Raw genomic sequence first — 26,036 nt, 5'->3', positions numbered from 1 at the left:
CTCTTTCATAGTATTTAGGATCATCCTTGATACATCCATTCAATAACATCGCCAACTATCTCCTCAAAGAACCCATTTGCTTTTGCACTTAGATCGAGCACAATTCTCAACTGGTAGCAAAACCTCTTAACACGCCTATGCAGTTCCATCCCACAGCACCCGCCATTCAGAGTGAAATTCTGACGAGGCTGGGGGTATCCGCTTCCGAAGGTCCCATCAGGTCTGGCGGGCTTTGGTGGAGGCCTGGAGGCCGCGACGCGGGGCGGGGCGGGAGCCGCGGCAGCCGGGGCCAGGGTTCAGCTCTGCGCTGTCCGTGCCGGAGGACGTGCGACGTGCGAGCAGCATCCTCCGGGCGACCGAGTTCCACTCCGCAGCGGAGCGAGGAACCGGGCACAGGCGCCTCGTCGTCCGGGGCCGCGGCGCCGCGGGAGGGCAGCGGAGGTGTCCGCCGGCAGCGGCTCGCTGGGGCAAGCAGCAACCCGGCTGCTCCTGGGGGTGGGCCGTAGCGAGAAGCCCGCGTCCACGTCCACGTCGTCCCGGGGTCGTAACGGGGAGGCGAGTGTAAGGCGGCCGGGGGCTGCGAGCTGCCAGCTCGGCGTTGGGGCCAGGGAACGAGTCCGCCCCGGGCCGCAGCCCTCGAGGGCCGGGCTTGTGGGGCCTGCGCGCCTCGGGCCCTCGGGCTGCTCCGGGAAGCCGGCGCCAGCGCCCTCTCCTGCTCCCGCACCTGCTCCCGCACCTGCTCCCGCACCCGCCCCCTGCCCCGGGACGGAGCACCTGCGCCGGGGAGGGCCAGCGCGCGGCTGAGCAGCCCTGCCCCCGTCCCGCCCGGAGGTGGGCGTCCTCCGCCCGCCCCGCCCCGCCCCGCCCCGCCCCGCCCCGCCGAGGCCAGGCCAGCTGGAGTCCACCTGCTCCTCCTTCTCCCGCGGCCTCCAGCTTCTGCATCGCCCACACCCCCCTCCTTCCCCGCCCCCTCCTCCCCGCAGACGGGGGAGGAGGAGAGGGGAGTCCCGGTCGTCATGACGGAGCGGACGGGAAAGGATGCCCGGGCTCCCCACGTGGCGGGAGGCGCGCCCTCCCCCGCGCCGGCCGCAGAGCCCCCGTCCCCACGTCGAGACGGCGGCCGCCTCCGGGCGACTCAGACCTCCGACGCCCCGCGGGCCGCCGCGCCCGCACCCGCGCCCGCGCCCCCGGACGGGCCGCTCTTCCCCCCGCGCGGCCAGGGCGCGGACCCGGCCGGGAAGGCGCAGGGCCGGCAGCCGCGGCCGGACGCGGACCGGGCGTATCCGAGACTCGCCGCCGCGGGCGGGGCGGGGGCCGACAGCCCCGGGCCCCCGGGGAAGGACCGCAGCCCGCGGCGCCCGCGTGGCCCCGAGCCGCCCGAAGGTCCCCGCGGCGCCCCCAGCACCCGGGGCGCGGCGTGCGCGCTCATGAGCCGGCCGGAGGGCAGGGCCGGCGACAGCTGCGGGGCGGCGGGTGCGCACAAGGGGCTGCCCCGGGGCCCGTCCCCGTCCCGGCAGCCGGTGCCCCTGTGCGCCGGGAGCCTCGCTTGGCCCGGGGCCGCGGGCAAAGCCGCCACGCAGCCCGCCGCGCTGGACGTGGAGGAGGAGGGCGGCTTCGCGGCCGAGGGCCCCACGGGCGCGCTCCTCAAGGGCAAGCCCCGGCCTCCGGCGGGCGCCGCGGCCGCCGCGCCGGGGACGGCCCCCGGGAGCACGAGCCTGGTGCCCAAGGAGGACGCCCGCCTCCCCGCGCCCAAGGCCTCGCTGGCCGAGCAGGACGCGCCGGCGCCCGGGTGCTCCCCGCTGGCCACCGCGATGATGGACTTCATCCACGTGCCCATCCTGCCGCTCAGCTCGGCGCTCCTGGCGGCCCGCACCCGGCAGCTGCTGGAGGCGGAGACCTACGACGCGGGCGCCTTCGCGGCGCCGCGGGGCTCGCCCTCCGCCCCCTGCCCGCTGGCGGCCGGCGACTTCCCCGACTGCGCGTACCCGCCCGACGCCGAGCCCAAGGACGACGGCTTCCCGCTCTACGGCGACTTCCAGCCGCCCGCCCTGAAGATCAAGGAGGAGGAGGAGGGCGCCGAGGCGGCTGCGCGCTCCCCGCGGCCGTACCTGGCGGCGGGGCCTCACTCCTGCGTCTTCGCGGACGCGCCGCCCGCGCTGCCCCCGCTCCCTCCGCGAGCGCCGTCGTCCAGGCCCGGGGAAGGGGCGCCGGCGGCCGCCGCAGCCGCCGGCGGCTCGGTGTCGTCGGCGTCCCCGCCGGGGCCCAGCCTGGAGTGCGTCCTGTACAAGGCGGAGGGCGCGCCGCCGCCGCAGGGCCCGTTCGCCGCCGCGCCCTGCCGGGTTCCGGGCGCCGCCGCCTGCCTGCTGCCCCGGGACGGCGCGGCCGCCGCTGCCTCGGCGGGGGCCGCGGGGGCCAGCCCCGCGCTCTACCAGCCGCTCGGCCTCGGCGCCCTTCCGCAGCTCGGCTACCAGGCGGCCGTGCTCAAGGAGGGCCTGCCGCAGGTGTACCAGCCGTACCTCAACTACCTGAGGTGAGGGCCCGGGGCTGGGGGCGGGGGGCGGGGGGCGCCTGCAAGAGCACTGGTCCGGCCGGGGTGGGGGGCGCCTGCGGGCACGGCGGGCGGGCGGGAGGGGAGGGAGGGAAGCACCTGCGGGCACGGCGGGCGGGCGGGAGGGGAGGGAGGGGAGCACCTGCGGGCACGGCGGGCGGGCGGGAGGGGAGGGAGGGGAGGGAGGGGAGGGCGGGGAGCACCTGCGGGCACGGCGGGCGGGAGGGGAGGGAGGGGAGCACCTGCAGGCACAGAGATCCCGCGCGGGGGTGGGGGGTGGCGGCCACTGCTGGAACAGCGGTCCGGCCTAGGGGGCGGGGAGCCTGCGGGAACTGGGGTCGGGCGGGCGGGGTCGGGGGGGTCCCGCTGGTCCGAGTGGCCGGGGCGGGGCACGAGAGTGCTTCGGTGTCCCTTCTTTCCTCTCCCCTCCTAACTACTTTGGGGACACAAAAGGGGCGCATAATAGGCCTGTTTTGGAGCGTGCCTTCTCAAAAGTATTTCCTAAATCACAAATCTGCAAGATTTCTAGACAGAAGTAGCCCTCGTTTGAAACGTGCAGCGTAGTGCACTCTGGGTGCCCGCTAGTCCAGTGCAGTGGAAGATGCTTAGCGGCGGGGGGATGACAGGACGGTGATAGGTAGAAGGATGCTTGCTGGAATGTCTTTCCGGGAGCGGCCTTAAGGCCCAGGGCCCCTGGGAGCGGTTCCCGGGGAGCAGAACCTCGCAGGCCCAGGCCGGCACGCAAAGGGCTCGAGCTCCTACGAATCTCAAGACTGAGTCATGTGTGCTGTATTCACATGATGGATTCAGACATTGATCACTACAGTGCGCTGTATCCTAATATTGTTTCGGATTGGCTACAACTTTTTCCACACAGGTTTTCAAGGACATTTTCATTTACGCACTGAAGTGAAATATTAAAGGATGTTCCCTTTAAATCGTATGTGCTGTGTAGGAGCAAAACTGTCAATATATTGGACAATTCTTTAAAATGGCAAACACATATTCGTCCAAGTAAACAGTCATTAGGGGTTGTTTTAAAAACTCGAAACAAAGACATTGCTAAGTATGATTGAGCCCTTAAAACCACGTTCATTGTTACCCAGAGTACAGGAAGGGAATAACGTTTCGTTTGTCAAAGAGTAAATTGGTTATTCTATATAAGGAGTTTTGTACAAAGATTTTTTTTAAAAGATTTTATTTTATTTATTCATGAGAGACACAGAGAGAGAGAGAGAGGCAGAGACACAGGCAGAGGGAGAAGCAGGCCCCATGCGGGGAGCCCGATGCGGGACTCGATCCCAGGACTCGATCCCGGGACTCCAGGACCACGCCCTGGGCTGAAGGCAGGCACCAAACCGCTGAGCCATCCAGGGATCCCCTGTACAAAGATTCTTTTTTTTTTTTTTTAACAAAACCAACGGACTTTAGCTTTCCTGAACATAAACTTATATATTATTCTTTTATGTTGGTGCTGCTGATGCATAATAATTTGCAAATGTGGTGAATCCAGTAACAGTGCACCAAGTTTAATTTGCATGTCTTTTATACATTCAGTTCTATTTTAAATCCCCTTTCATTGTGTCAATTCTGTTAAGAAAACTTTAGTATTAGCTAGTGGTACACCTAAAAATAAATGGAGTACTTTGTTCTGCATTTCAAGGCCTGATGCAGATGCCAGCCAGAGCCCACAGTACAGCTTCGAGTCATTACCTCAGAAGATTTGTTTAATCTGTGGGGATGAAGCATCAGGCTGTCATTATGGTGTCCTAACTTGTGGAAGCTGTAAGGTCTTCTTTAAAAGGGCAATGGAAGGTAAGCTCCTTTCCCCTGATCCTTTATTTTTTTGTTTAATTGTAAACTGAGACCATCTATTATTTTCCCTTGCTTCTAAGAAATGATATTTCCATATAACTTAAAATAATATGTTTAGCAATATGTTTTTATTTATAATACTCAAAATTAAATGTGGTGGATATTACAATTGCATATTCTTTGATTAGCACTTTCAATATTAGACTAAAGTTATACTAATCTTTGGGACAATGCTGCCATTGTTCACCACCTATTTAACTTTAAAGAAACAGCTTGGAAAAAAAAAAGAAACAGCTTGGCTCTAAGTGTATTTTTATATTCCTATCATATATGTAATATATATTATACATATTGTATTACATATATGTACATTACATATGTGTATTATATATTACATATATATTACATAAATATCTAAAATCTTGATCAAGAGAAAATGGCAAAAGTCATTGAAATTATGTATATGTCCTTCTCTATGTGCGCATATGTATGTGACGCAGTTACAAATTTTCTACATAATTTTGTCTTTTCTCTACATATATATTTATGCAATACTTATACAATGGTAATTCTAAACAAGTTTTTAAAATTCTCTTTGGTATATTTTTATAAGTGGGTAAGAGTAAGCAGTTTAAAGCAAATGAAAAATTTGGGTGTCACAGTAACACTTTCTGAAGTGTTTTGCTACAAGACTTTCATATTTTTAAAATCATCTAAATTACATATTTATCTAATGATTTTGGATTGACTTACATAATGTATTTTGCCCTTGAACTTTAGTAGAAGATATTTTTGAATTTTTGTATTGACACTAAATTCTAAGCAGCCAACTACTTTTATATTTGAAGATAAAAATGCATTTAAAAATGATTTCATATTGAAATTCTAACAATAAGTGCATCTTGTAGTGAACTAAATGAGTTTAGGGTTCCCTCTGAAGCGTGGAGATCACACCTAGACAAGGAACTAAAGATCTGAACACCTGCTTTTTTCCTTCCTGTTTGTGAGATTTTTGATTTCAAGAGCCCTCTATTTGATAAGTAGGAAAGGAAGGAATGAGGAATTTTTACCTTAAGGGAACTTTCAAAGGAGTTTGATACACATATTTAATATGCACCAAAAGAATATAATGTAAAAGACATTTCTTAAAAAAGATTTTATTTATTCATGAGAGACACAGAGACAGAAGCAGGCTCCCCAGTGCGGGACTGGATCCCCAGACCCTAGGATCACACTCTGAGCCGAAGGCACATGCTCAACTGCTGAGTTGCCCAGACATCCCTCTAAAAGACATTTATTTATTTATTTATTTTTTAAATTTGTTTTTATTGAAGTTCGATTTGTCAAGATACAGTATAACACCCAGTGCTCATCCCATTAAATTCACTATTCTTGTAGATGCCTAACAGGTGATTATACATTTTTGATAAAAATGAAACCATTTATTAGTAGTATTTGTAATAATCCTATTTAAATTAATTCTTCTTAAAGAATATTTGCTTTGTATATTTCTAGAATATAATATTTTTGAATGTTGAATATATTTAACTGATATTAAACATATGTATTCAGTCTCAGAAGGTTTTAATTACATTTTAAATTAATTGAAGCACTGATTGAAAAGAGGCTACATGAGAAAATGGGACACAACTTAGGGTGATCCTAACTTTCCTATTGGTGTTATTTAATCATAGTTACAAGCAGAAGTTCTTTGTGTAGAAGGATTGATTGTCCAGCTCATAATTTGAGTTGCTGTTTCCATCTGACTTTAGTTCTGGCTTTTTGAACATTCCTTTCGCCATAAATAGAATTTCCTTCATTCTCATAGTCTTCTTAGAGTAGTCTAATTTTATAAGTGAATGACCTCTGTAGAATCCCCTGCCTGAAGGCCAATTTTTCTCTAGCCCAGCCCCAACTCTTTATAGATAAACAAGTCCCAAAGACATAACTTTGAGCTTCCAAAGAGCACACAACTAGCTAGTAACCAATTGTTAGTCACCATAAGTTAGATACTATTTCATTGCAGTGCTTATAAATCAGAAATGGTGTGCACAAGTAGGTATATGATAAATGCTACTTAATTTGCAGAAGTTACTTCAAAGTATGCATATAGAACCAAGAGCACCCTATCTAAAATATAAATGCTTTTATAGTATTAAAATAGCATCCAGGACCACATAAAATATCTTCCCAAATTTACTCTTAGCATTTGTTGGACTACTACTATTGGCATGATCCTGTGTTAGTCTTGAGTAGTAGAAATGAAGCACCTTTATTTGACAAAATTTACAAGAGGAACTTTAGATCTTTATAAGTCATTCATGAAACTAGAGCAAGATTACAAAACTATACAAGTAAGTTCATTATTTTATACCTCTTAAATTTAGATTTGAGCGAAAGGTATTCTTCCCTTCATCTGTCTCTGCCTTAGATATAAAATGAGGATAACATTCGGTACTCCTGGGATATCTGGGTGGCTCAGTGGTTGAGCGTCTGCCTTTGGCTCAGGTCATGATCCAGGGATCCTGGGATCCAGCCCCACATCAGGCTCTCTGCGGGGTGCCTGCTTCTCCCTCCACCTGTGTCTCTGTGTCTCTCATGAATAAATAAATAAAATCTTTAAAAGAAAGTTAGGTACTCCTCAGAGTAGTTATAAATATTAAATGAATTAATACATGCAAAGTTTTGAAATAAATGCCTAGCATATTGTCAACTTCAATTGGTGTTGCTTCTGTTGAAGAGCTTACAGTGGAGCTGAAGTAACGTATTTGCATGTTAGACCCTTTTGCATGTAAAAAAGAGATTCTCACTAAATATCCAGATAAGCAAATCTGTAAAGTAGTTAAAGATTTATGTGGTTTGTGAGTTGGTGTAGGTGGAAGTTGGTTTTAGGATGGAATGTGCATATTCAATGTTGATAGGAGAAGACTTTATGAAAAATATGAACTTCATTGGTTACTAAAGGACAAGTAAGATTACTGATCTCTGGGCATTGAGGTGCGCTTTTAAGTGTATATGTCCAAAGAAAAGTGAAAAGATCAAGATTAAACTAAGACTTGAAGAGTTATATTAGGAAATCATTAAACTGAAAGGTTGGGAAGTTTAATTGCCTGTGTTTGAATGAATTGGGATAAAATCAGTGATTTAAGACAAGATAATAGTAGTTTCCGGGAATTTTTATGAGTTAGAAAGGTGTAGAAGGACTTTAACAGTTGGAGAGACATAGGTGTGAAATCTAAAGTAAGGGTAGTTTGGGACGCCTGGATGGCTCAGCAGTTGAGCGGCTGCCTTTGGCTCAGGGTGTGATCCCGGGGTCCTGAATCAAGTCCCACATCGGACTCCCTGTGAGGAGCCTGCTTCTTCCTCTGCCTGTGTCTCTGCCTCTCTTTGTGTGTAGGAGTAGTTCAAGGTAAAACTGGGGGTGGATACCAATATGTCCAGAAGTTAAAAGTCAGTGGTTAAAATATAGGTGTTGTTACCAAGGATAATAATGTTATAACATTTTATAGTGCTTTCTATGTACCAGTGACTAAGTGTTTTATGAGTGTTTTAATTCTTTTAATCCTTATAATCGTTATATTTTCATTTTACCAATAAGGGTGCTAAGGCCCAGAGATGTTAAATTGCCTTAATCACAGTTAGGAAGTGGTAGAATCAGGATTCAAACCCAAGTGGTGGGACTCCAGAATCTGTGCTACATTTCTCTTAATTATACTACATTTCTCTTAATAGGAAATTATGTTTAAATTTCAAAGAAAAACAATAGAGGGTTGTAAAAAAAAAAAAGTGAGCCAAATGATAAAACATCTAGGAAGGTAAAAATGACTCCTAAAAAAGATTGCAAGATGAAGGGCGATCCAGTGTGTGATATAAATGGATGGATGATACTAACTTCACATTTAGGATAGCTGTGAGAAGACATAGTCAGGGGCCAAGAACCAGTTTCCTTACCTCCAAGTTGGGAAAGGCAGTAAAATCTGTAAAGAAGTCACCAAAGAAGACTGGGTTTGTCTTGGTATGAAACAGGAGAGAAAAGAGGCAGGAAAAGAAAGAAAGAGAGAAGGAGAGAAAGAGAAGCAAACAAACCACTCAGGAAGTGAATGTATGGGGGTGGGAAAGGATGACTTCTCTTAACCTAAGAAAATGAATTAGCCAAAAAGCAATTGGTTGAACAGCCCATTGCATTCCTTTACTAAGACTTGGAATGAAGCAGGAAGTGGTCAGGAGTTGCCTTAATACCTTCCAAGGAGATGAAGTCATAATGACCCAACCAGTTTTATAAAATGCGGGCCATGACTTTGTAAGTAAGAAAAGATCATTTCTTTTTTTTAAATGATTTTATTTATTTATTCATGAGAGACACAGAGAGAGAGAGAGAGAGAGGCAGTGACACAGGCAGAGGGGCAGGCCCCATGCAGGGAGCCCGACGTAGGACTTGATTCTGGCTCTCCAGGATCACGCTCTGGGCTGAAGGCAGTGCTAAACTACTGAGCCACCGGGGCTGCCCAAGAAAAATTCATTTCTCATTGGCTTACCTGTGTATGTACTATGACTAGCTCAGTGCTAGGAATATACTAGATATTTAGTAAATTTGTTCTAAATGAACCAATCATCATAAGTGACGGTGTCAAGCTCTTACTCTTCGGATGCTTTTTACTGTGACAGCATCTGTAGTGAATAAATTTGACGGAATATGGGTGGGCAAATATTGTAATACAGTGAAACATTATTTAGAAGACACTAGTCTAAGTAAGTATTAATTGATTATATTACATTATTATCCTCATTTTTATTCTAAGTATATTGAGGTATAATTGATAAATAAATAAAAGTGTGAAATTTAAAGTGTACAAAATGATGATTTGACAGATATGGTGAAAGGATTCCCCTATCAAGTTAATTAACACATTCATCACCTGACATATTAATCTTTTTTTTTTGACAAGAACATTTAAATTCTACTCTTTTAGCAAATTTCAGTCATATAATACAATGTTCTCAACTAGTCACCATGTTATATATTAAATCCTCAGACCTTATTCATCTTAAAAGTTTGTACCCTTTTACTCACCTCTTCCTATATCCCCAGCCAGTCCCAGCCCCTGGTGACTATTTTTCTATTCTTTCTATAAATTTGATTCCTTTATTCCATGTGTAAATGATACCATGTGGTATTTGTCTTTCCCTGTCTGATTCATTTCATGCATAATGTCCTCTAGATTAACCTAATTTGTTTTGTTCATGTATTAATAACCAAGTATTTATCAAGCACCTGCCATATGCTAGGCATTATGCTAGGTACTAGTTGAAAAAACAGTAAAACATGACAGACCTGGCTGGCTGCAGCCCTAGTGGAGTTTATACTATAGTGAAGCAAGAAACATTCTATCAATTAGCATTTATATAATGAATTATAGGTGTGCTAAGTGAATAGTTTAAGGAATGCCTAAAAAACTAGAGAATTGACCACTGTCAGAAGATGGGGATGATGGAAAGTACCTAGATTTAGAGAGACACCATCATAAGTAGACCACAGAGAAAACCGGGTAGAAATGAAATATTTTTGTGAGTAATGTATTTCAAAATTTGATTAGAGTTGGTGTCAGAGTCTAAAAATGAAACTGATTTGGTAGCATATTTTTCCTGCTATGGCTCCCAAGAGAGAAATAATGAATATTCAAATTCATTTAAAGATTTTATTATTTTTAAGAGCAAAATCAAGAGAGAGGTACAGAGATTTCCCATATACTTCTTGTCCTAGCCTAGCCTCCCCTATTATTAACATCCTTCATGAGAATGGTACATTTTTTGTTACAATTGATGAACATACTTCACTTGTGAATATTTCATAATCATCCAAAATCCATAGTTTACATGATGGGTTTGTTCTTGGCATTGTACATTCTATGGGTTTGAAGAAATGTACAATAAAATGTATCCGTAGTTCTGGTATGTACAGAGTAGTTTCACTACCCTAAAAATCCTCTGTGTTCCATTTATTCATCCGTCTCCTCCCCTGAATCCCTGGCAACCACTGACCTTTCTACTGTCTCCATAGTTTTGCCTTTTGCAGAATACCATACAGTTTCACTTAGTAATGTGCATTTAAGTTTCTTCTATGTCTTTTTATGGCTTGATATCCCATTTCCTTTTAGTGCTGAATAATATTCCACTGTCTGGATATAACACAGTTTATCTATTCACCTGCTAAAGTGTATTTTGGTTTCTTCCAAGTTTTGACAATTATGAAGAAAGCTGCTATAATGATCCATAGCAGGTTTTTATGTGGGCATACATTTTTTTTTTTATTTCTTTGGGTAAATACCAAGTAGTAGGGTTGCTGCATTGTATGAGTGTTTAGCTTTGTAAGAGATCTCTAAACTGTCTTCCAAAGTGGCTATGTTATTTTGCATTTCCACCATCAATGAATGAAAAAATGGTTACATTTTTCATTTGGTTACATTTTACAAGTTTTCCTTGTTGCTCTGCATCTTTGCTTGCATTTGGTATTGTCTGTGTTCTGGATTTTGGCCATTCTTTTTTTTTTTTTTTTTTTTTAGATTTTTATTTATTTATTCATGAGACACACACACACACACACACACACACAGAGGCAGACACACAGGCAGAGGGAGAAGCAGGCTCCACACAGGGAGCCCGATGTGGGACTCGATCCTGGGACCACGCCCTCGGCGGAAGACAGGCACTAAACTGCTGAGCCACCCAGGGATCCCCATGATTTTGGCCATCCTAATGGGTGGATAGTAGTATCTCATTGCTTTAATTTGCATTTCCCTGATGACATATGATGTGGTGCATGTTTTCATATACTTATTTGCCACCCATGTATTTTTGGTGAGATGCCTGTTAAGATATTTGACCCATTTTTTAATCTGGTTGTTTCGAAGGGAGACAGAACATAAAGACTCCTAACTTGGGGAAACGAACTAGGGGTGGCGGAAGGGGGGAGGAGGGCGGGTGTTGGAGGGGAATGGGTGACGGGCACTGAGGTGGACACTTGATGGGATGAGCACTGGGTGTTTTTCTGTACGTTGGTAAATTGAACACCAATAAAAATTAATTAAAAAAATAAAAAAATAACAGCTCTTATATATTTTGGATAGCAGTGCTTTATTAAATCTGTCTTTTGTGAATATTTCCTCCCACTCTGTGTCTTTTTATTCTCTGACAATGTTTTTTACATGGCAAAAAATTTTACTTTTTTTTTTTTAATTAATTTTTATTGGTGTTCAATTTACCAACATACAGAAAAACACCCAGTGCTCATCCCATCAAGTGTCCGCCTCAGTGCCCGTCACCCATTCCCCTCCAACACCCGCCCTCCTCCCCTTCCGCCACCCCTAGTTCGTTTCCCAGAGTTAGGAGTCTTTATGTTCTGTCTCCCCTTCTGATATTTCCCAACATTTCTTTTCCCTTCCTTTATATTCCCTTTCACTATTATTTATATTCCCCAAATGAATGAGAACATACACTGTTTGTCCTTCTCCGATTGACTTATTTCACTCAGCATAATACCCTCCAGTTCCATCCACGTTGAAGCAAATGGTGGGTATTTGTCGTTTCTAATGGCTGAGGAATATTCCATTGTATACATAAACCACATCTTCTTTATCCATTCATCTTTCGATGGACACCGAGGCTCCTTCCACAGTTTGGCTATTGTGGCCATTGCTGCTAGAAACATCGGGGTGCAGGTGTCCCGACGTTTCATTGCATCTGAATCTTTGGGGTAAATCCCCAGCAGTGCAATTGCTGGGTCGTAGGGCAAGTCTATTTTTAACTCTTTGAGGAATCTCCACACAGTTTTCCAGAGTGGCTGCACCAGTTCACATTCCCACCAACAGTGTAAGAGGGTTCCCTTTTCCCCACATCCTCTCCAACATTTGTTGTTTCCTGCCTTGTTAATTTCCCCCATTCTCACTGGTGTGAGGTGGTATCTCATCGTGGTTTTGATTTGTATTTCCCTGATGGCAAGTGATGCAGAGCAGAAAATTTTACTTTTAATGAAATCCAGTTTTCAGTTCTTTTTTTCATGAATCATCAGTTTGATGTTGTATCTAAAAATCATTGATGATATTCAAGGTCATCTAGATTTGCTCCTATGTTATCGTTTAGGACTTTTATAATTTTGCATCTTGTATTCGAGTCTGTTATCCATTTTGAGTTGATGTTTATGAAGAGTGCAAGATCTATGTCTAGATTGACATTTGCAAGTGGATGACCAGTTGTTTCAGCACTACTTGTTGAAGAGATAGTTTTTGCTCCACTGTATTCTCTTTACTACTTTGTCAAGATTAGTTGACTATATTTATGTGGGTCTATTTCTAGGGCTTTCTATTCTGATAGATTGATCTATTTGTCTGTTCTTTTACCAATACCACACTATTTGGTTACTATAGACTTATAGGTCTTGAAGTCAAGTACTGTCAGTCCTCCAACTTCAATATTGTGTTAAATATTCTGAGTCCTAGCCTAGCTTCTACATATACACTTTACATTAGTTTTTCAATAACCATGAAATAATTTTCTGGGGTTTTAATTGGAATTGCATTGGGAAGAACTCATGTCTTGACAATATTGAATCTACTCATCCATGAACATGGAATAAATATTGTCCCATTTATTTAGTTATTTTATTTCATTAATCAAAGTTTTGTGATTTTCCTCCTGTAGATCTAGTACATATTTGGTTACATTTTTACTTAAGTACTTCATTTTGGGGGGGCTAATGTAAATGATAGTGTTTTAAATTTCAAATGCCAGTTGTTCATCGCTAGTATATAAGAAAATGACTGATGTTTTTATATTAGCCTTACATCGTGCAACCTTGCTAGTAACAGCTCCAGGAGTTGTTTTGTCTGTTCTTTTGAATTTTCCACATAGAAGATCATGTCATCTGCCAACAAAGACAGTTTTATTTCTTTCTTCCCAATGAGTAGACCTTTTATTTCCTCTTTTTGTCCTATTGCATTAGTAGGACTTCCACTACAGTGTTGAAAATCAGTGGTGAGTTGTCTTATTCCTGATCAAATAGAAAAGCTTCCAGTTTCTCACCATTAAATGGTGAGAACGCCAGTTGTAGGGTTTTTGTAGATATTTTTAAAAGTCTAGGAGGTTCACTTCTATTTCTAGTTCATGAATGAGTGCTGTATTTTTCAAGTGCTTTTTCCTGCATCTATTGATAAAATAATGTGATTTTGCTTTTTTTTAGCTTATTAATGTGATAGAATACATTAATTTTCAATGTTGAACCATTCTTGCCTACCTAGGATAAATCCCATTTGTTCGTGTTGTAGACTTCTTTTTAAAGTTTTTTGGATTTGATTTTCTAAGATTTTGTTGAGGATTTTAGCATCTATGTTCATGAGAGATATCGGCTGTAGTTTTCTGGTGCTGTCTGTCTTTGGTTTTATATGAGGGTGGTGCTGGCCTCATTGAATGAGTTAGGAAGCATTCCCTCCGTTTCTATCTCAAAGAGATTGTGGTGAATTGATATAATTTCTTCCTTAAATTTTGGCAGAATTCACCAGTTAACTCATCTGGGCATGGTGCTTTCTATTTTGGAAAATTATTAATTCCTGATTCAATTTCATTAATAGATATAGGCCAGTTCAGATTGTCTATTTCTTCTTGTGTGAGTTTGGCAGATTGTGTATCTTAAGGCGTTGGTCCATTTCTTTTAGGCTATCAGATTTGTGGGTATAGAGTTGTTCATGTTATTCTTTTATTATCTTTTTAATGTCTGTAGGGTCTATAGTGATATCCCTCTTTCATTTCTGAGATTAACAATTTGTGTTCTCTTTCTTAATTAGCCTACCTGGAGGCTTATGTTGATTTTATTGATCTTTTCAAAGAACCAGCTTTTGGTTTTGTTTTTTTCTGTTACTGACTTCCTGCTTTCAATGTCAATGATTTCTGACCTAATTTTTATTATTTCTTTTCTGCTGTGACTTAATTTGCTCTTCATTTTCTAGTTTGCTTAAGTGAAGGCTTCAATGATGGTAAAGTTTAGATCTTCTTTTCTAAAATATACGCTTAATGCTATATTTATAAATGCTATGTTTCCCTGTAAGCACTGCTTACATATAAGTATATATCACATATTTTGCTAATTTGTGTTTTCATTTTTATTAAATTCAATTTTTAAAAAATTTCTCAAGATTTTTTTCTTTGAATCATGTGTTACTTAAAAGTGTGTTGTAAGGGCAGCCTGGGTGGCTCAGCGGTTTGGCACCGCCTTCGGCCTAGAGCATAATCCTGGAGTCCCAGGATTGAGTCCCACATAGCGCTCCCTGCACGGAGCCTGCTTCTCCCTCTGCCTGTGTCTCTGCCTCTCTCTCTCTCTCTCTCTCTCTGTATCTCATGAGTAAATAAATAAAATCTTTAAAAAAAAAAGTGTGTTGTAAAATCTCCATGTTTTATAATTTTCCAGTTGTCTTTCTGTTGAAAGTTCAATTTCATTGCAGTCTAAAAGTAGATCATTGTATAATTTCTATTCTTCAAATTTGTTAAGGATTGTTTTTATGACCTGGAATATGGTTCATCTTGGTGAATGTTCCATGTGGGCTTAAGAACGTGTAATCTGCTTTTGAGTGAAGTAGTCTACATGTGTCAATTATATCCAGTTGAATGATATTGTTGATTTCATCTATTTTTTTCTTTCTTTCTTTCTTTCTTTCTTTCTTTCTTTCTTTCTTTCTTTCTTTCCTTTTGCCCAGTGGATCTCTCCATTTCTGACACAGAGATGTTGAAAGGTCTAAATATAATAGTGGATTCATCTATTTCTCCTTGGAATTCTATCAGCTTTTGCCTCATAACATTTTAATGCTCTGTTGTTAGATGCATATACGTTAATGATTGTTATATCTTCTTGGAGAATCAACTCCTTTATAATTATGTAATGTTCCTCTTTATCCCTAATAACTTTCCTTGTTTTGAAGCCTGCCCAATTATACATTCAAATTTTAATTGACCAATTCATGGATTATTTTCTGACTTTAGAGCTCTATAATGTTTTCTCTGTCTTTTGTAGTCCAGATCTCTCTCACCTTAATTTCTTCGATTAAAATTTGGGCTTTTGGGAAGATAATTTGCCAATAATCTTATTTAATTTTCTCTCCAGTAGAATCTACACTGTGGCAGTTGTTCTGTTATCCTAAAAATAAACATGAAGTAATTCACTGGAGTTCTAAATTTTGTAAATAATAATAAATATTCTTAATAGTAAATCCTTGGATAATTTATCTTTATGCTACATGTTTCTCAGCATAATAGTGTGAGTACTAAGATGGTTTTAAGCACAATTTTGCAGTATGATCCAGTAAAGTCTCCACTTTACTGAAAAAGAAATAGTGAAAATTGTACTGGGGATCATCTGCTTAATATTTTGCTATTTAGGGTTGCCAAATTATTAATGCTCCTTCAGAACCTGCATCTTAGCACCACTGCAAGAATCTGAGGAGGGAGGCATTGTTATCAAGATATACATGCTAATTCTAACAGCTAGTGCTTCTGCTTCAGCCTTTATTATACTTTAATTACTCAAGTAACACACTAATGCATTCTCCTCCAAAAGGTAAAACATTACCAGTAAGTTTCAAGTCCTCTTTGATCAATACCTTTAATTTGTTCCCTTCTCTACCATTCTTCTCTGCCTTAGTTTTTTTTAACGTGTGTGTATGTATAGATAATGTTTTTATGAAATGTTAATACATAAAAGGTATTCTATATCTAATAATCCTTCATCATTTTTTCATGTAACAATTTGAAGCTCTGTATGTTTATTTATAGTCCTAGCTTGTTCTTTGAACTATTGCATAATACTTCATAATATTAAAATCCTGTTATTTTTAAAAATTCAATTAGCCAACATATAGTACATTACCAGTTTCAGGTGTAGATTTCAGTTAATCATCAGTTGTATATAACACCCAGGGCTCCTCACATCACATGACCTCCTTAATGCCCTTTACCCAGTTACCCCATCCCCTACCCACCTCCCCTCCAGCAACTGTGTTTGTTTCCTAGAGTTAAGAGTCTCCCATGGTTTGTCTCCCTGACTTCTTCCCTTTTAGTTTTCCCTCCTTTCCCCATGATCCTCTGCACTGTTTCTCTTATTCCACGCATGAATGAGAGAAAATGATAATTGTCTTTCTCTGATGGATTTATTTGCTCAGCACAATACCCTCCAGTTCCATACACATCAGTGTGAACGGTAAGACTTCGTCCTCTTTTTGATGGCTGAGTCCTATTCCACCGTGTACGCAGACGCATCTTCTTTGTCCGTTCGCCTGTCGATGGGCACCGAGCGAGGCTCCCTCCGCAGTCTGGCTCTTGCGGACACTGCTGCTGGGAACATTGGGGGCCGGTGCTCCTTCGGATCACTGCATCTGTGTCTCTGGGGTAGATCCCAGTGGTGCAGTCGCTGGGTCATAGGGCAGCTCCATTTTTAACTTCTTGAGGCAGCTCCAGGCTGGCTTTCAGAGCGGCTGCACCGGCTTGCGACGTGGCGGCGCCCCGACCCCGGGGCCACCCAGGCGCCCGGGCACGGGCGGCATCCCAGCGCCCTGCTGTATCGAGTCATTTAATCCTCCTGAGAGCCCCCCCTTCCTTGCCACGAGGTGTGTCTTATTTTCCTTGATCACACAAATAGCCTGCTGTGATGTCCCGGGGCGAGCCGCGGAACCGGGCGGCCGACTGCGGGGTCCCCGCAGAGGCCCGCGGGCCGGTGGCGTCGGCGCGGAGCCGGGTCCGCGGTGGGCCTGTCCTCGCGCCGCGTCGCGCGGGGTCTCGGGGCCGACGGCGGGTCCTGCCGGCTCCTCGGAGGTCGCCGCGGTACGGAGGCCGGGCCGGGCCGGGCCAGGGCCTCCCACCGCACGGCTGCGCTCCGCACCTCCCTGCCGCCTCCCTGCAATGTCCGCTGTCTGAGTAGACGTCAATCACTTTGCGATTCTTCAGACAGAAACACGGTTTCCCCGGGGATTGGTTTTCCGGGCGCGCCCCGCAGCCCAGGCCCAGTCCTTCAAGCCAGCTCCGCCTCGTCTGCCTATGCGGTATAAAACACGAAGGAATGCGCCGGAATCATATATATATATGGTTCATTCTTCCACTTAAAATCTACTTGGACAAACGATTCTCTGCCAACATTTTCTTTTTAAATATCATTTCTCCAAGCAAGAGACCGTTAGGCCTCAAGCGAATGTTTGCTCAGCACTTGAGTGAGTCCTAGACCGCTCCTGACTGTTCGCTGATACCTTTTTGACATCTGTGCAAAGGCAGGATGAACATTTGATCAAGATTTCAAATTCAGCTGTTTAACATTTGAACAGAATATGAACTTCTCATCTGAAAATCACATCTGAATTTTAGAGCTCTGTCTTTGCCAGCAAAACAAAGTAACTCCAGGGAATCTTTTATCAATCACTTCCTTAAAGGACTGATTAAAATAATTGGTACTTAAGACAATCACTCTAATCTTTTACTTCCCTGGATTTTTAAACTTTATCTTCATTTAGAATGTTAGAAAAACACTCTTTCGACCTTCCATATCTGCCTAATTTGCAGAAAGGAAGATAAACACAATATCCTTCTTGTTCCTGGATGACCTTCATATTATAAACACATAGTGCATATGTCACATAATTTGTCAGCCTATTGTATTTTCCTTTTTACTCTAACTATTACAAGATACAGAAGTAAATCTTCATGCTCAGTTTTTAAAATGTAATCAGTTGTTTGGTTCTCAACTGCTGCTATAGGCTTTGGTGTTATGTATTTTATATAAAATTTTAAGGAACCATAATTTTTTGTAGCATTGTACTCCACAGTAATCATTTCTTCAGAAAAAAAAATATTTTCAGTGTTATTTTCTCTTCTGTGGCAAAGTGATTTATGAGATTGGATAAGCAATTGGTGAGTGTGGACCATGAGTAAGTTCCTTTGAAAATATCACAAAAGCAATCACCCCAAAGAACACAAAAATATTATATATACGAGATATTCTTGGATCCTGGACCATGTTCCATGCTCTAGCTAAATTGTATGTTTGTTTATTGCATACTTTTCAGTTATAACAGCCATTATTATAATACTTGCTTTAAAATCATGCATTCTCAGCAGTCCATGTAACATGTTACCTTTCACACAAAAACATTCATTGTTTTGGTCTCTGTAGTTGATATGATTTTTTTTACCCTCAGATCCAAACCACATTTAGTTTTTATTACCTGTGTTATACTTACAGTTTTTTCTTACCTCCCTGATGGAATCTAAAACTCTTTGAATTTAGGCATTATAGCTTATTTATCTTTTGTAACCTTCTGCAGAACCCAACATGGTAGTAAAAGTACAGATAGTAAAAGTACATTGTTTTATAAACATTTATTATAATTTTCAAGGCTTCTGAATTGCAAAACTATAGCAGGCACCACTTTCAATACAGTCTATAAGTTTATTTCTTAATACATGTACAAAATCTCTAAGCTAAAATCTTTTAGGCCGGATGTGTTTCACAATTCATATGATCTAGAATAAAACTTCATAATGAAACACATTAATATCATACAGCAAAATGTATGAACACAGCCTATAAAATGTGAGTTTGGGCCAGGTTCTGCTGCCAAATGGAAGTTAGGTCATGTGAAGTATAAATAACTATAGCAAACACTTTTGTTAACAAGTCTTTTTGTATTTTGAAATCATAAATGAGGAATTATGACCATTTGTCAGTTCTTGGCTTTATGTAGTCAGGCTGGATTCCTTAATTCATGATGCAGGGTAACCTTAAGCTTTGTCCTGAATTATTCCTCTGAAAATGTCATTCTTTGTTGGTCCATTTTAACTTCCTAGGATACTTGAAGGTCAAAAATGGTGTACTAAGACCATTAGACCACACTAAGGATCAGAGGCTAGCTCAGACAATGCAGCGCTAGTGTGGGGGGAAATCAGACACTAGGTTGATGTGTAATAGTGGCCTCTTTAGAATATTCCTATGCATTCCTATGCCTGAAAACAAAGCATATCATCATATTGTATCCTGTCAGTAAGCAGTTTGGTGTTTATTTTTTCAGATAATTTTCTATACATAGTAATATCAAATGGATGAAATCATTTAAACCCAAATGATATTATAGCTTTCTTTTTTACACAAGATCCTATATTATAGATACCTTTTCACATCTGTAATATAACCAGCTAGCTCAGTCTTTTCAGATGTCACAGAGTATTTCATTGTAAGTATGTATCATAATTTATTAATCTCCTATTAACAGACGTTTGAGCTATTTTCATTTTCACAAATAATGTAGTAATAAATATCCACCTAGAGGTATTACTACACATTTCTAGAGTTCTATTTTGGTATTTGGTGTTTGTTTTTTTGAGAGCTAGTTTCTAGAAATGTAATTGTTGAGGCAAGTAATGAATACATAACACCAAATTGCCCTTAACTCTCAAATGGTCATTATTCATTGTTTTATCAACCTGATTGCTAGAATGATCATTATTATTTTAATCAGTAATAGTTATTGTGCATTGAACATTTTTCATATTTCTGTAGACTGTATTTTATGAATTGTTTCATGTTTCTTGTCCTTTTTTGGTCTTTTTTTCTTAGTGGTTTGTAAGAATATCTTGCATATTAGTAATAACATTCTTTTGACTTATACATGTATTACAAATAGGTTCCCAATTTGTCCTTTTATTTTTTTTGTCTTAAAGAAAAAGTTTAGAAATGTATTTATGTAATAAAATTGACCAAATTTGGTTTGAATTCTAGATTTCATGTCAGTATTAGAAAACTTCCCACTCAGGATTATAAAATATATACCTCCATCTTCCCATGCTTTTATTTTTTTTTTCCTTAAAATACCTACATTTTTGACTTCCCTGAGATATTTTCTTTGTATAATAAGCCAGTAGTTTCAGGATCATTTGTTGAATACTCCAAGTGAAAATAAAAGCTTAACTCTTCTTATTTTTTTAAAGATTTGAAGTAAGTCCTACTATTTCCAAGAAAGAATCTTTTCTTACTACTATGAGACTAAATAACCTCTTCCAGCTATTATTTTTGGTAAGTTGTGAGTTTTTGCTCACACACTTAAAAAGTGGGAATGAAAACAAAGATAATGAACATAAAACATTTAGTGTGGCTGCAGCAACTAAGTTGAAAACTTAACCATTACTATGGTTGATTTTTAACGCAGGGCCCTTATAATACAGTAGAATCTTAATTATATTTTACAACATAACGAGGCATAACTATGCAAGTCATTTTTACAATACAATGTTTTTCTGACTGCACAGTACTTAAAGATTTCAAATTTAAACTACGTTTTTTAAATAAAAGGATATATATTGCAAATTGCTGATGTTTCCTCTGATAAGTGTCACAGTGATATGCTACTTAGAAGATATTTAGCAGAAGGGACACTGCATCTGCCTTTTCAAGCTAAAGGCAAAATTTTTGTTAGAAAAATGAAGTAACTCATTTTTGCAAGACATCCCTTTGTGATGTAAAGATCATCTTGAAAAATAGACATCTGCAGGTGGTTCTGTTGTTATTTAGTTTTTAGCCTTCCAATACTCTCCCACCCTCATTTTCAACTGATGACCGTGAAATTCTGAAATGCATTCTGAAAATGCATCCACCACATGTACTCATGTAGCATCCAACCTAGAATCAACTTTTCTTCCTGTTACTAGAGATCTGCATTGCTCGTCAGGGCCAGCACTCTCCCCTCATGCCCCAGATCCATGTTCTGCTGTGGATGCAGGCCCCAGCAATTTTTCCCTTCCCCCTCCTTAAATCACAATTTCCCCCCCTTCTCTGGTGGAACATTTCTATCAGCATGTAAACATGCCATTATTTCTCCCATATTAAAATAGAGGCAAAATATTTCTGCCGGATTTACTTATCCTTCAACTGCCTTCTATTTTTCTACTCCTTTTGCAGCCAAATTCCTCCAATGAATTTTCTCCCATTCTTCCTTAAACCCATCCAATCAGTCTTTTGGACTGCTACTCATTCCACCAAAACTTCCCTTGTCAAGGTTACCACATAGCAAAAATCTGATGGGCAATTCTCAGTCCCATTTTACTTGATCTATCCGTAGCATTTGAAAGTTGATTGCTCCAGCTTCCTGGAAATACTTTTCTCTTGGCCTTCAGGACACCACACTCTCTTGATTTTTCCCTACTGGCCTGTATTTGGTCTCCTCTCCTCCTTTAGCTTTTCCTATTAGAGGGCCCAGTGCTCAGTATTTGGACCCTTTCCCTTTTTTATATATGCTTACTTCCTTAGAGATCAAATCTAGTCTCATGGCTTTAGATAAATCATCCTGATATCTCTAAAAGTTTTTTTTTATCTTCAGCCCAGACTACTCCCCTGAATTCCAAACTCATATATCCAACTGCTGACTTGATATCTTCATAGATGACTACTGAACATCTCAACTAACAAGTCAAAAGTTAGCTCCTATTCTACTGCATTTTAATGACCTAATCACCTCTTTATTATGCACAATAAAGTACTGCTTTACTCAGGGGGACCCAGCCTTTATGCTGAGAAGTGACATGGTTAACTTTGTTTTTTTGAGAAAGTTAACTCTAAAAGCAAAAAAGAAAATGGGCAGAAGGTGATGCTAGGGAGCCAGTATTAAGATTATTGAAAATACTGTTCCATCTAGATTATCGACCTTCAGTCATTTGCTGAGGAGAAACTACTTTTCATTCCCTAAAGTAGTAAAGTTAAACTGTAGAAGGCATATAGGAATTGCCCTGACCGAGAATGCTCTCTTCTCCAGGGAGAATTCTAAAAATTGTGAGAGGGGAGGGAGGGAGGATCAAGACTCTCTTTTTGTGTTTTTATTATATGCCAGGTACTATAGTAGACACATGATGGTGCTCTATTCATTATCTCCTTTAGTTCTCAGGAATTGCTGGAGGAGTTATTACCATTTCTGCAAATGTAAGAATTTAGACATCAAGGGAAGATAACTTGCCTAAAGTCACACAGCCAGTTAATAGGGGAGCTGGTAATCAAACCCAGTTCTGCCAAACTCCAAAGACTAAATTGCTTTTACTAAACCACACCATTTGGCACTGTGTTTGAAGTAAAACATGGTAAAAATAGCAACTGGTTAAGACATTTATCATAAAAGCCTTAAAAATCTGACAATTGTACAGTCTTATATAACTATAAAGGATCCTAGGCTTAATGAGTAAGAAAATGCTTATTAATTAGCCACATAATTCTAGTTTTTTACAAGGCCAATTTCAGATGAAGCCAGAGTGACTCTGGAGAATTGTAACAGGATCTTGTCACCTGACATGCTAAAACAGAAGTTTGAACAAAATAATGAAATTGAACATTGATAAATTCAGTACAATACTTAAACAATAAACTCAGAGATGTGAGTGAAAGTACCATTTACACGTGTAAAAAGTCAGTGTTGCAGCAGAGTAGCATAATCTTGCATCAGAGTACCACAATGATTTAAGCAACCTTGTTGACAAATAGTTTTGTAATTTTTTTCATATTTTTGTAGATATATACTCCGTTTCTCAATATTATGTAAAATTTTCTTAAGATAACATAATTGTGTGGGTTTTAAACTTTTGTATGTAGTTTCTTCTCTAAATGCCTACTGCTGGGCAGCCCGGGTGGCTCAGCAGTTTAGCGCTGCTTTCGGCCTGGGGCCTGATCCTGTAGTCCCTGGATGGAGTCCCACATCAGGCTCCCTGCATGGATCCTGCTTCTCCCTCTGCCTGTGTCTCTTCCTCTTTCTCTCTCTGTGTCTCTCATGAATAAATAAATAAAATCTTTAAAATAAATAAATAAATAAAAATAAATGCCTACTGATTAGCTAAATACATAATTGAAAGTATCCCCTGTAACTAGTTGGATGCTGCATACAATTTGGTGGTGTTTTTTTTTTTTCAATTTGGTGTTTTGAAACTTAAAATATATGTAGGTAATTAGAAGAGAGGTCAGAAGAGATCCAGAGGCATTGTTTTGTTCATAAGGAGAACAGCAAGACCTGCCTCAGGAAGGAGAAACTGATCCACAGTCAGAAAGAAATTAAAAGGAAATGAAGAGAAGAAGAGGGCCAAATTTTGAACAGTAGTATTGAAGACTTAGAAAAGTTAAATATCACAATATCACCTGTAAGATTCTGTAAACTACTTAGTTCCTCCTTTAGAATATATCTAGAATATGACCTCTTATCACCATGATTTACTCTTCTTTGGGTTTATTATGATAGCCTCTTAACTGTTCTATTTCCACCCTTGTGTTTTTGTGTTTTTATTATATGCCAGGTACTATAATAGACACATGATGGTGCTCTATTCATTATCTCCTTTAGTTCTCAGGAATTGCTGGAGGAGTTATTCCCTTTTCTGCAAATGTAAGAATTTAGACATCGAGGTCTGTAATTTAGACATTAATTTAGGCATCTAAGTGTATACTCAAACTAGAAGCCAAAATATGATGCTATTAAAATATAAGCCAGATTATGCCACTCTACTCAAAACTCTGCAATGGCACTATATTTCCTTCAGAGAAAAATCAGAGTTCTTACAGTGGTCTCCAAGGCCCAATTTAGTCTTGCCCTGTTATACTCTGACCTTCCTTTTCACTACCATTCCCTCTGGCTCAGTCAGCTCTAACCTTACCAGTATAACCAAACCCAAGTTGATATGCCAGATGTGCAAACAAAGCCAATCACTTATACATGGAGTATGCAGCAAAGAAAAGGTTTATTCAAGAAGCAGCCAAACAAGAAAATAGAAGTCTGGCTCAAATCTATCTCCTTGAAGGGGAAGAATCAGAGATATTTAATGACAAATGGGGAAGGATGTGTATAGAAGAGAGGAACAATGCGACTTCAAAGTCAGATAAAGGAGGAGGAGTGAGGAAGATGGCAGAGGAATAGGGAACCCTAGTTTCATTTGATCCTTGAAATTCAGCTGTCAAATCATTCTGAACACCTGCAAACTCAACCAGATATTTAAGAGAGAAAAGCTGCAATTCTACAAATAGAAAAATGACCACTTTTTGCAAGCAAATTTCTTATTTTATCAACTCTTTTTTTAGTATTTTTAAATTTTCATTTTTTACATTTATTTTTTTGGTATATTTTATATATATATATATATATATATATATATATATATATATATATATATATATATATATATCGGCTTCCCTTCATTGTATTCAATGTTATTTTTGTATATATATAAAATATTTTTTCTTTACAAATTTGGGATCTAGTTTCTTCTAACAAACCAAAATACACCCAGGATCTAGTTTAATATTTTGTTCTGTTCACCTGTTTGATTTTATTCTCTTTTTTCTTTGTCTTTTTGGTTTCTAATCTCTTCTGATTAGTGTATTTTTTCTGGGGTCATCATTGCTATTTTTGTATTTTGTTCTCCCATTCATCTATTCTTCTTCTCTGGACAGAATGATAAGATAGAAGAACTCACACCAAAAAAAAGAGAAAAAGAGGCAGCTAGATGTCAAAACTAGAATTGAGAATAATGATTATAAAGATACTAGCTGGGCTTGAAAAAAAAAAACATAGAAAACACTAGAGAAACCTTTCCTAGAGAAATAAAAGAACTAAAATCTCATTGTGTCAAAACAAAACAAAACAAAAGGCAATTACAGAGATGTAATTTTTAAAAATGGAGACTCTAATTGTTAGGATAAATGAGACAGAAGAAGGAGTCAGTGATATAAAAGACAAAATGATGAGGAACAATGAAACTGAGAAAAAAGAGAGATAAACAACTACTGAATCATGAGGGGAGAATTCAAGAGATAAGTGATACCATAAAGCAAATATTAGAAAATTGGGGTCCCAGGGGAAGAAGAAAGAGAGAGGTATATTTGATCAAATCATAGCTGAGAACTTTCCTAATCTGGGGAAGGAAACAAGCATTCAAGTCCAGGAGGCACAAAGAACCCCATTCATAAAAATTTATAGCTGGAACAATAATAGTGAAACTTGCAAATTTCAGAGACAAAGAGGAAATTCTGAAATCAGCTCAGGACAGGAGGACCTTAACCTACAAGTGTAGAAACATGAGGTGGTCAGCAGATCTATCCACAGACCTGGCAGGCCAGAAAGGACTAACATGATATATTCAGTGTGCTAAATGAGAAAAATATGCAGCCAAGAATATTTTATCCAGCAAGGCTGTCATTCAGAATAGAAGGAGAGATAAAGAGTTCCCCAGGATAAACAAAAATAAAAGAATTTGTGATCACTAAACCAGCCCTGCAAGAAATATTAAAGGGGAAACCATAAAGCAAATAGAGAGCCCAAAAGTAACATAAACCAGAAAGGAACAGAGACAATCTACAGAAACAGTGACTTAATAGGTAATACAACAATACTAAATTCATATCATTCAAAAGCTACTTGAATGCAAATGGGCTAAATGCTCCAATCAAAAGATACAGAGTGTATAATTGGATAAAAAATCAAGACCCATCAATATGGTGCTACAAGAGAATCATTATAGACCCAAAGACATATCCAGATTTAATGTGAGGGGAGTGGAGAATCATTTATCATAGCAATGAGCATCAAAAAAAAAAGATGAGGGTAGCAATGCTTATAGCAGGCAAATTAAATCTTAA

General features: G+C 41.0%; 1 protein-coding gene across 2 annotated transcripts in view; it reads left to right on the top strand.

The window, feature by feature from the left end:
• Positions 1–1,016: 1,016 nt before the first annotated feature.
• PGR (progesterone receptor) overlaps positions 1,017–26,036 on the top strand; it is a 107,816-nt gene continuing 82,796 nt past the window's right edge. Inside the window, exons 1-2 of one of the 2 annotated variants that reach the window (XM_041730587.1) lie at positions 1,017–2,530; positions 4,212–4,363. In XM_041730587.1, coding sequence (XP_041586521.1) covers positions 1,017–2,530; positions 4,212–4,363 — 1,666 coding nt within the window. The remainder of the gene's footprint in view (positions 2,531–4,211; positions 4,364–26,036) is intronic. The other variant, XM_041730588.1, reaches the window with a different exon arrangement.

This window comes from Vulpes lagopus, chromosome 15 (assembly GCF_018345385.1).
Source record: "Vulpes lagopus strain Blue_001 chromosome 15, ASM1834538v1, whole genome shotgun sequence".
NCBI lineage: Eukaryota > Metazoa > Chordata > Mammalia > Carnivora > Canidae > Vulpes > Vulpes lagopus.
The sequence above is the reverse complement of the archived record's forward strand: the minus strand, read 5'-3'. Positions and strand labels throughout refer to the sequence as shown.